Below are 11,794 nucleotides of genomic sequence, written 5' to 3'. Positions count from 1 at the left end.
GCCGAGGTTGGTTTTCTCTAAGATCTTTAAAAACATCGCAGTTTCCGTGCACAAAGCCCCTCCTGCTCAGTAGGTGGCCCCCTCTCCCGGCGACTTCGGCCATCTACCCACTAAGCCCCTCAGCCCAAGCTCTCGGTGGCTTCCCCTCCTGCAAGCTTTCCTGACCTTCCTGGCCAGCGCCGAGAGCTCCGGAGCGGAGATGGGGCTGGTCCTGAATCCTCCCCGCAGATCCAAGTCCCTGGGTAGGAGAGCGACCATGAATTACCCATGCTCTCTACATCTACTATTCCCCGGGCTCCAGAGGAAAGGGTGAATCCCAGTTTGGGTTTCACTGCTGTGCTGAAACCCATGTCCAGTCCGGTGCGCCACTTTGGCGCTCTCAAAGTAGGCGAGCGGCGCGCTAGGCAGGCTCTAAACACAAGCGCGGACAGGGCAGGGGCGTGGCCTATGTAAATAAGGGCGGAGGCTTCAGGGCTAGGGCTCCGGCCTCGGGTGGGGCTGGAGGCGGGCCTCGCCTGCTATGGGCGGGGCCTGAGAAGAGCGGGGCGAGGCTCCAGCGAGCTAGGTATCGGTCTCCCGTAGGCCTAGAAGGCTGGGCTTAGGCGAGATGGGGCGTGGCTCCAAAGATTAGGGGTGTGGCTCACTCTCAGGGATGCAGGGTGGAGCGGAGTTCCAGACTCGGGATCCGCCTATGGCTCCGCCTTCCTAGGAGGGGCGGGGCTCCAGATATCTGGCGCTCTGGGGCTCGGGCGGGGCTGCAGCGCGCCGCGCGTCCGGCGAGGCGGGGCGGGGAGGGGTGGGGCGGGGGTGGGGGCGGGTCCTGGCGCCTTCTGGGGCCCTTGGTGGCCACTGCACCTCAGTTCACCCTCGGCTCCCGCGCCGCCAGCATGACCGACGCACTGCTACCCGCGGCCCCCCAGCCACTGGAGAAAGAGAGCGATGACTACTTTCGGAAGGTGGGCGGCGAGCCCGCAGACCCTCTCTGTCCGCTCAAACTGTGCAGCGCGCTGATGGGGTTGGCGGCAGGGGTCGGCCTGGCCCGGAGTGGGAGGAGACGGGAGGGGGACGCGCGGGGTCGCGCGGGGCTAGTGCGGGCCTCGCGGAGGGGAAGGGAGGGCGAGAGGGGACTGCGTGGGGCTGAGCGCCCCGAGCAGATGGCGGGCAGCTGGGCTCGGGCGCACAGGTGCACGGGCGAGCCGCGCGCAGGTAGGAGCCCGGAGAAGTGATCCGGATGGCCTTGCCAGCCTTCCCGCGCCTGTGGGGAAAGGACCAGCCCCTGGCCACGCTGGCGAGCTCGGTCCCTCCTCGTTGCGACCGGAGCCCAGCTTCCACCCGAGTGCTTAGCGCAGACGGAGAGTTTTGCTCTGTTGCCTTCCAAATGCTTTCAGCGTTCTCCCTCTTCGACTTATTAGTTAGGTAAGGGAGGGTGGCTGCTTCAAGGGGACTTCGAGCGCTCCTTCCTCGTTTGTCCTCGCGTCGCGCAAGAGGGCCAGTCTCACCCCTTCTTCAAAGCGGATTTATCTGTATTTGGTTGTCCGAGAGACCGAGCGGGCGAGAGACTGGGCTCTGCGCGTTTGGCACGTCCTGGAGCTCCTCGGCAACTTACCCGACTGTCTTTTGCCCTGGAGCTCAGTTCCTCAAAAGCGACCCCAGCAGGCGCCCACAGCGGCGCTGGCATGCCCAACAGCTGTAGGAACTGGCTTACCAAGATGCCTTGGAGGTTCGAATCACAGTGACAGGTTCCTCACCTTCCTTTCAGGTCCCTAGTGAGTCTAAAAATAGCCTTTGGAGTTTGGCCAAGGATCACCTGATGGGTTGAGAGATTGTCGTGGATATTTTTCTAACTGATACGATCGAAGGCACAGCGAGTTATTATGAATAGGGAAGTGAAACTGCTTCCCACAGAACAATCAATTCTTAATTGTTCAACGCCACTTGGTAAATGGGCTTGGCAGCTTCCTTCTCCCGCGGGACACTGGCGACTTAAGAGTTTTCGCTCGAATGAAGTAGTTGAACAGGAGGGGAATATGGAGACAGGTGGGGACAGTGGGCAATTTTTAAAGTTGCTTTTGGCATTTTAAAAAAAGTTTTAAAGTATATTTAAGTTGAAAGATGTCATCATGGAATTACAGGATTATAACTTCTAATTATGTGTGTCGTTTGGGCCAGAGGATCACAGGCCAGAATTGCAGGAGGTTGCTTGGCCTGGGAATCCCAAGTCTTCCACCCTAAGGCCCTAGGGCTTGACTGCCACCCCCACAAAATTGCTGTACAGCCTCCAGAAAGTTGCTGCCTCTTTCTGGGACTTCAGTTCTTACTAGATTGCTTGTCATTTGAACAGATGGTTTGGTGAACCTGTGGCAGCTTTTGGGGGGTGGGTGGGGAGATGACAGAGGAAGTTGGTGGATGGTGCATACCCTGGAGGGTGCCAAGCCTTTCAGAACAGGTTCTCTCTGTGATTCCCTTCCAGGGCTGTGAGTCTTAGGGGAGGACATGGAGGAGGGGGAGAGAAAGGATGGGAGACTGGGTGTTTTTGTTTTTGTTTTTAAAGATTTAAGAGCTGTGCCTTGAGTGTATGTATGTATGCACCACAAGACCTTGGAGGTCAGAAGAAGGCACTGAATACCCTAGGACTGGAATTATAGGTTGTTGTTAGCATCCACTTGACATGAGTGCTAGGAACAAAACTCAGGTCGTCTGCGAGAGCAGCAAGCACACCTAACCACTGAACTGTCTGTAGCTCTCAGGGTGTTTAAGTTTCTCTGATACACGTGACCCACAGGTTGAGAAGCTGCTGCTTTAGACCCCGTGATTCCATTGTCTTTATCTTCCCCTCCTCTGATACAGACTGCTGATGGCTTTAGTCAGCGGGAAATCCTGGGTCCAGTTGGGGATGTAGCTCAGTGGTAGAGCACTTGCCTAACACGCACATGATCCCAGGTTCCATTCCCGGCACTGTGAACATAAACAGATGAATAAAGCACTGTCAATGAACTCTTGCTCACCTATCCTTCCCCCCAGCTTGTTCCCCTAACTCGGACCAGGCAGACTGAAAGCTGGGCCAGCGGGGATGCCAGCTGAGAGGTTGAGATGATGAGCGAGACCTGGCAATCTGCCAGCTGTGGACTGGAAATGCCACTTTGGGAGTCACTCAAGTGACTGACATTTTGGATACTGAGTCAAGAAGACTGGGACAGAAATACCTGGCTTAAGGGAAGAGATAGGGAGAGAGAAGACAAGAAAGATGAAAGGGTGGGCAGTGTGGAAGGAGCTGAGAGAAATTAAGTCTTTTTAGCAGACAACCAAGGTTGACTAGCCTGAAGAGTGGTGGAGAGGCCTAGATGACCCCTTCAAGGGAAGAGCAGAAAGTAAGTCTTTGGAGGGTGGGAACAAACACCAGTGTGGTTAGCTTTCTGGAGAAGATGATGGAGGAGGCAACCCGAAGAAGGCAGAAGGCAAGTGCACACAGGTGTGTGTGTGTGTGTGTGTGTGTGTGTGTGTGTGTGTGTGTGTAAGGTCTCATATAGTCTAGGCTGACCTTACCTCTGTAATCCCTCTTTGTCAGCTGAGAGAGAATGAATTTTTGCGCTGTTGGGCATAGAACCCACAGCTTTCTGCATGTTAGGCTTTGTGTGTGTGTGTGTGTGTGTGTGTGTGTGTGTGTGTGTGTGTGTGTGTGTGTGTGTATGTGTATGTGTGTGGTTATTCTGGACAGGGTCTCTCTACACAGCCCTGGCTGTCCTGGATCTCGCTCTGTAGCCCATGCTGGCCTCAAATTCACAGAGATCCACCTGCCTCTGCCTCTCGAGTGCTGGGATTAAAGGTGCCACCACTGCTCAGCTCTCAATGTGTATTTTAAAAAAGATTTTTATGGTGCTGGGGACAGAACCCGGACCTCTTGTACACCTCACAAATACTTTACTACTGAGCTACATTCCCCATTTCCAAATGCTTTTAGAACTGGCAAGTCTACAGACTTGTTTCTCTTTTTCCTGGTTTTGTTTTTGAGATGGTTTGAATTCTCTGTCCTGCTGTCTTTGCCTCTCCAGTTCTTGGTTCCAGGTGTAGACTTCCACACCCTGTTAGAGTCTTCTTAAAATTTTGTTTTTATATTTCCAGCCCCAGGGCTCGTGCCTGCTAGGTTAGTGTACTATGGCGGCTGCCTAAAGCACTTCAAAAGCTGCAAATGAAGTGATGAAAGAATGTAAGAACACAGAGCAAATTGGTTGCCTCTAGGCTTTGCAGGCCCCTCCTTCTGGAGGGTGGACTGAGTTTTGCTTTCTAAGATGACTTGATTTCTTGCTCACCAGACAGAACCAAAGTAAAATGCTGGAGCTGTGGTAGCACACACCTGAGACTCCAGTGGTCAGGAAGCAGACAGGCTGGCCTCTACAGACAGTGAGTTCCAGGCCAGCTCCGACTAACAGTCAAACCCTGTCTCCAAATACAAACTAACCGAAAGGTAAAAGGGAAGCAGGCAGGTGTGGAGACCAGGAAAAGGGCAAACTGAGGAAACACTTCTGGCTGATGGAAGGGAGGTGAGGTTTAGAAGTATTGGGAGGGTGGGCCAACCAAGGGGACGGAATAGGCACCCCAAAACTGGAAATGTAGTCAGGACCTTATACAACAGCACTCAGGTCAGACTCCCCTACCCAGGTTCTTGCGGGATTGGATCCTTATCTGCCCAAGACAAACTTAATTTCCTATCAGTTCTTCGTCATATCTTACTCTTGACGTTCAAATGCTATTCTGCTCTGTTCACTACGGAAGGCTGTGCCTGTGGCTTGGCCACAGACTGGGACAGACTGTTGGACCCTGATTCCTCCACCCCCTGCTCCCTGGGGAATAAACCTGGAGTCTTAGAGAGTTGGTTTAGTGCTCTGCCTCTCTGTGACAGCCCCCACCTTTGGGCCCTGCTGTTTCAGCCAGGCCTCATTTCCTGGGGTACTGAGCCGCCTAGGAGCTGAGGCTTTGTCTGCAGAGTTCAGGCCATGCTTGAAAAGGAGTGAGCCTTTTTACCCTTGTTCCGAGGGAGTGAGCCGTGGGGTGGCTCACCGGCCCAGTCAGCTGTGTTTTGTGTGACTTGCACACAAAAGGAAACCTAATTGCCTATGCAAGTTGGTTGTGGATCCAAAGTATGAAAAATAGCAGGGAGGGAGCTCCTCGGTAAATCAGGGCACTCGGGGGTGGGGTGGGGGGTGACTCTTTGGGATTGTGGGGGACTTGATTGTATATAGCTTGAGGACACAGTTTATCCCCAGGCCAGGACATCTCAGGACAAACTCTGTTCTCTGGGTCTGGTGGATAACTTGGATAACTTTTCTAAAAAGAAAAGGCTGAGAACTTTAGGCTCTCACAGTGTCAAGTTTCTCTCATTTTCTGGCTTTTCACTGGGCTTTTTTCTTTTACCTTCTCACTGAGTTTTATGATGCTTACATTAAAATGTGATTCTATAAGATTACTATAAATTCCTTGCCTGGGTTGTTTCTGTTTATATATTATTTATATATATTTAAAGTTCTTTCTTAAAAGGAGGATCAGTCCACTTTGCTGCCCATCCCCTTCCCCTAGATTTTTATTCTGGCTTTAAAAAAAAGTGTGTTTAGACCTGCTGTTAGCTGCAGAGCCATGTGAATTTCTGTGTGCCGATAGATAGCAAGCCCCTTCTCCGATAGATAGCAAGCCCCTTCTCCGGGGCCTCCTTCTCCTCCCCAGGGGCTGTAATCCTAAAATCCCCCAGAAAACCTGTTTCAGCTCGGAGGAAAAAAAAGAAAGAAAAATACAGAAAAGCTTCCCCCAGCACTTTAGGGAGGCTGAAACTGGGAGGTGTGAGCCCTGCGCAGGGAGGTTGACAGACAGTAAGGCTTTGTCTCTTGCTATCTCCCCGCCTCCTCTTCCCAGGGAACAGTGTCCCCAAGTGAATTTAGCTCCATTGTTTTTACTCAGGAGCTGTTGGAGCAGTTGATTACTTGTTCTCTAAACCTGCTGCCTGGACAGGGCCCCGAGGCCTGCGATGTCCTGGTTTATGGCCCCTGTTTACTCTCTGGGCTTCCTGGAGGCTCCAGTGGGGAGGGAGGAGGAGAAATCCTTCTTATTCTTCTTTTTGAAAAAAGTTTGAGAGAAGATCTCATTATGTAGCCCTGGCTATCCTGGAATTCACTATGCAGACCAGGCTGGCCTCAAACTCTGCCTGCCTCTGTCTCCTGAGTGCTGGGATTTAAGACGTGTGCCACCATGCTGGGCTCCTTCCTTTTAAAGCCCAGACTCTTCCCTTCTCATGAGAGGTCTGTGTGTCGCATATGGCCTATGTTGCATTGTTTGATGGTGTAGTATTGGGGATCGAACCCAGGGCGTCTGGTATTGCAGACAATCACTCTACTGCACTGCCCTCCTCTCTTTCCTTCTTATTTTGAGGCAGGGTCACCCTAAGATTCCCAGGCTGGCTTTCCACTCTGTATCTCAGGCAGTCTTTGAACTTTGGATCCTCTTGCCACAGCTTGACTTTCTGGATCAAAGGGAACAGCGGTTCCAGTCTTAGGGACTAATGATATTGTCCCCTGGCCTTGGAGCCATTGTCTTTTCCCAGATGAGGAGAGGGGAGGAAAGAGGGGGGGGTGTCTCTATTTGCTGACCTTATTCCACACCTGCTCAGCGCTAGAGTAATTACTTAGCAAGGGCAAGGCCCTGGGTCTTGTCCCCAGCACTGAAAGACAAGTGAAATACACATAAAAAATACAAACCCCCTAACAGCCAAGGGTTCCCTCACTCTTTTTTAAAAAATTAATTTATTTTTATTTTATGTGCATTGGTGTTTTGCCTGCAGATATGTCTGGGGGGAGGTGTTGAGTCCCCAGAATTAGAGTTACAAAACAAGTGTGAGCTGCCATGTGGGTGCTGGGAATTGAACCCCGATCCTCTGGAAGGACAGTCAGTGCTCCTAACCACTGAACCATCTCCCCAGTCCCATGGTCCTTCACTATTTATATGGGTCTAAAGGCCAGGCAGAATGCAGGCTGACGGTGGCCTTCATAAGGGTCCCAGCTTGCAGAGGTGCACGCCACAGTCCAGAGGGCCTGCTGGCTTCCCTCTTGCTGTGGGATTGTGGCCAAGAGGAGTCCCCTGGCAGAGGCAGAGAGTTCAGGTGACTCAGAGGAGAGTCAGTGTGATGAGCCATAACACTGTAAATGTCCCTTGTTTCCTGGGGCTGTTTGGACAGTTGCCAGGACACCACCTGACGCTGCCGGGCATCAGCTTTCTCTGGACCAACACTTCCTCCTGTGGCTCAGGTAGGACGTCTTCAGACACAAAGAACAGAGGCAGTGCAGGTGCATCTCAGCCACAGGTGCGGAGGACAGCGTGGGCAGCAGGGCTGTCTGTGGAGCGCCAGGGACAGAGAGAAGGTGGTGAACCGTGGAGTTCTGGCTTTCACGGAGAGCTGAGGGTTCATTCGGCCCCTAAGGCTTTGGAAAACTCCCAGGTTTCCATTTGCTTATAAGGAATAGAGAGACCCAAATGACTTCAGAGGTGGTTTATTTTTCTTTGGCACTGTTTGCATTTCACAGTACCATAAGTTGCCGTAAAGACAGCAATCACAGTAATGTACAGGTTCAAGGTCAAACCCAAATACCAGCCCTACCCTCACCCCACAGCCATCTAGATAAGGACTGTTCCTATGGTGTAACAATCTTATTGGTTAGAATAAGTGGGCCATAGGGTACTTCTGGAAATACAGTTCATTTGTGGACATTTTAGTGATTGTATGATTGACATATAGTAGATGTTGATGTGGCCCGTGGAGATCACGGGAAGGAGCCTGTAGTTTAATAAAGACTGATTCTTCTGGTGTCTACTTCCATTCTTTTGGGAGTGACTCCCCTGAGAATGAATTGGGATGTTAGAAGGCAACTGGGCCTCTACCTAGTAGATATCCTAGGAGGGTAAGAGGGCTATTTGTTTTTTGTGTTCTTAATATTTTAAGCCTTTATTTTCACTTATTAATATGGGTGTTTTGCCTGCGTGTAGGTCTGTGCATCATGTGCATGTAGAGGCTGCAGAGGCTGGAAGTGGGTGTTGGATCTCCTGGGACTGGAATTGTAGACTGTGTGAGCCTCTGTGTGGGTGCTGGGAATCAAACCCTGGTCCTCTGGAAGAGCAACCAGTGCTCTTAACCATTGAGCCATCTCTCCAGCCCTACAAGAGGCTATTTGTTTTAATTTTGTATTATCAAGGTCTTGCTGTGTAGCCCAGGCTGGCCTCAAACTCAAGATATTCTGTCCTTAACCTCCCAAACGGGGAGATCACAGGCCTGTACGGTTTGTTCATTTGTTTATTTTAGGCATGGAAATCTCCGCTCCCTCCCTCCAGCCTCCAGCGTGGCGGCGAGAAGCGGAATGAGCTGTGTGTGTATTGCAGGGTACGGCTTGCTATTTCCGTACTATCTGACTGACAGCTCTGGCAAAATCAGCAACAAACAACTCTTGTTTTCCAGATTTTGGTGGTTGAGTGAGGGATTGTACAAGCAAGAAGCCAGAAAGGCAGAGAAAAAATATCCTTGCTGGGGAAACACAGCTGTCTTGTATGGCCCAGCACTGGGGTCTCTGGTCTAGTGGGGTCCCAGGCCAACCCTGTCTGTCACCTGAACCTCTGTATGTGTGGGCTTTATCTGGAGTCACTTGTGTCTTCCAAATTAAATGTCTCCAGTTTTACAGGTGAACAACCTGTTGGAGTCATTGGGAACGATGAATACACTACAGGTAGCTCTACTGTAGTTACTGAATTACTTATGAAGGCTGGTCTTGCTATGTAACAGCCCAGCCTAACTTTGAGCTCCTGATACTCCTGCCTCACCCTCCCGAGTGCTGGGACCACTGGTGTGTGCCATCACACTTGGCATCCTGTGGTGGAATTTTACTCAGCAGCAAAAAGGAACAAACACTGGTGAATGGGCAAATCTTAAGACATGTTGTTGGGCAAACTAAGAGAGAGATTGGTTCTGTTTATGTAGTTTGAGAACACACAGAAATGTAAGGTGATAAAAATCCAAGTGTTAGCCTGTGTGATGGTTCAGCTGTCAAAACTGCCACGTCTGATGAGCTGCTTCTCCAGAGTCCACAAGACAGAGGAGAACATGACTCCCCAAAGTTGTCCTCTGACCTCCACACAAGTGCTGTGATACACGTGCACCCTTATATATATGTGTGTATATATATGTGAATGCACACATTCACGTGGTATCGCTCACGTGTGAGCACAGACACACACACATTATACATATATGTATATGTATATATGTGTATACACACACACACACACACACACACACACACATATAATGAAATGTAATTTAAAAAATTTGAAAAGAAAGCCAAGTGTTGATTGCCTGGGTAGATTTTGAGTGGAGTGGTGATAATATAGGCATATATGTTGTCCAAATGCATTTTGCCGGGTGGTGGTGGCTCATGCCTTTAATCCCAGCACTCGGGAGGCAGAGGCAGGCGGATATCTGTGAGTTCGAGGTCAGCCTGGGCTACAGAGGGAATTCCAGGAAAGGTGCAAAACTACACAGAGAAACCCTGTCTCAAAAAACAAACAAACAAACAAACAAACAAAAGATTTGTATATTTTATAATGTGGGAATTAAACTTTGGTTTAAAAGTAGCAGAAGGTAACAAACTGGTTCTTGTAACTGAGAAATCCAGAGCAATGGCTTCAGGTCTGGCTTGATCAAGGGCCCAAATGCTGTCACTAAAATTTTCTTCTGGTTGCTGGATGGTGGTGGCACATGCATTTAATCCCAGAGACATGCAGATCTCTGTGAGTTCAAGGCCAGCCTGGTCTACAGAGTGAGTTCCAAAACAGCCAGGGCTACACAGAGAAACCTTGTTTTGAAAAACCAAAAAAAAAAAAAAAAAAAGTTTTCTTCTGCTCTGTTCCCTCTAGCAGATTCCATGTCTAGGGAAACATTCTCCTACTGCAGCTTAATCTCCCCGCTCTGAAGTGCAGGGATTGTAGATGTGCACAGCCACACCCAGTGAGGGCCTCTTGTTGATAAGCTCTGACTGACATTCCCACTCCTGTACTTTTCCTGATCCAATCTAAGTTCCAGGGACTTGATTTTCCAAGTGTCCAGGCATGCGTCAGATGGTGTTCTTTCTCTTGGGAAGTGGGTGGGAAAACAGGGTTGTATCTTCCTAACCATCCCAGGCTTTGAGGTGAGGCATGTTCCCTCAAACTGTGTGAGGTGAAGCCCGGCAGCCCTCAGCCAGGAAGCACATGGCTGGCAAGTGAGCTGCCTGAGTCTGCCATGGCTCTGCAGCTGGAGCTTAGGGCCAGGAAGGACCAGCTGAAGTCCAGTCCAGCCTGTGCTGCTGCCAGGGGCTCCAGCTGCTCACTCTCCCCTCTGCCTCCCAGCCGTGGGGTCCAGGATGCTGTGCCTGCATCCATGTAGGGGTCTGACCCCTACCTGGGAAGTGGCCCTAAGCTAGCAGAGAGATTGCACATTCTCTCAGAACTTGCTTTTCTGGGGTGTTAGCTGTCTGACTACCCTTTCACTTTTTTTAAGGCGAATTTTTACTTTCAGTTATGTGTATGTGCACTTGTCTGGGTGTGGGTTTGTGCCCATGAGGGGAGGTGCCAGTGGAGGCCAGAAGAGGACGTTGAATCCTCTGGAGCCTGAGTTACAGTTGGTTTAAGCTACCTGACAGTGTGTGTGTGTGCGTGCGCGCACATGCTGGAGCCAAACTTGGATCTTTTGCAAGAGCAGCAAGTCCTCTTAACCACTGAACAATATCTCCAAGTACTCCCCTTCATGTTTTAAAAGTAACTGAGCTGGGCGTGGTGGCACACACCTTTAATCCCAGCACTTGGGAGGCAGAGGCAGGTGGATCTCTGAGTTTGAGGCCAACCTGGTCTACAAGGTAAGTTCCAGGATAGCTAAGGCTATTACATATTACACAGAGAAACCCTGTCTGGAAAAACAAAAACAAACAAAGAAGAGTAACTGAAATGTCCAAACCTAATTTTTTGAGGGAACTAAATGGGCCTGCATAGGACACTTACTTCCTTGAAAATCTGTTTGTGGTTTATTTTTTATTTTATCTTTTAAATGAAGCCCTGTTATGTAGCTCAGGCTGGCTTTGAACACATCTTTCCTCAACCTTCCAAGTACTGGGATTACAGAGTTGAATCACCTACTTGGCACTCATTGTATGTAGGACTCTGTCAATATTAATTTTTTTTTTATTGTTTTGTTTTGTTTTTCCAGACAGGATTTCTCTGTGTAGCTTTGTACCTGTCCTGGATCTCATTCTGTAGACCAGGCTGGCCTCGAACTCACAGAGATCCTCCCGTCTCTGCCTCCCGAGAGCTGGGATTAAAGATGTGCGCCACCACCGCCCGGCTTCAATAGCGACTCTTAAAGCCTGACAGGTTAACTCAGTTGGGCTTGAGTTCTGGACCATGATGGTGTGACATGGAAGAGGCGCCGAGCTGATTGAAAGCTGTTCAGGATGAGAGACAGTCAGACAAGGCCAGAGGGCTGGAGATGGATCTCAATGGTAGAACACTCGATTACCTAGTGAGGCCCCAGGTTTCATCTATAGCATGGACAAAAAACCCCAAGAAACTCGCTAACATGACCAAATTTTAGGTCTGGGTGAGGTCAGTGGCAGACTACTTGTGTGGCATGCGTGAGGCCCTGGATTCAAGTCCCATGACCACCACCACCACCACACACACACACATACACTTGCAGGCACACATGCATATGCACACACAAGATAGGACCAGAGATGAG

The 11,794-nt window shown here is 50.2% G+C and overlaps 1 protein-coding gene across 2 annotated transcripts in view; it reads left to right on the top strand.

The window, feature by feature from the left end:
• Positions 1–804: 804 nt before the first annotated feature.
• Positions 805–11,794, top strand: part of Rhpn2 (rhophilin Rho GTPase binding protein 2) — a 55,191-nt gene continuing 44,201 nt past the window's right edge. For both annotated transcript variants that reach the window (XM_006985009.4, XM_016003560.3), the window contains exon 1: positions 805–956. In XM_006985009.4, the coding sequence (XP_006985071.1) occupies positions 888–956 (69 nt within the window). In that variant the 5' untranslated portion in view covers positions 805–887. The remainder of the gene's footprint in view (positions 957–11,794) is intronic.

This window comes from Peromyscus maniculatus, chromosome 1 (assembly GCF_049852395.1).
Source record: "Peromyscus maniculatus bairdii isolate BWxNUB_F1_BW_parent chromosome 1, HU_Pman_BW_mat_3.1, whole genome shotgun sequence".
Taxonomy (NCBI): domain Eukaryota; kingdom Metazoa; phylum Chordata; class Mammalia; order Rodentia; family Cricetidae; genus Peromyscus; species Peromyscus maniculatus.
The sequence above is the reverse complement of the archived record's forward strand: the minus strand, read 5'-3'. Positions and strand labels throughout refer to the sequence as shown.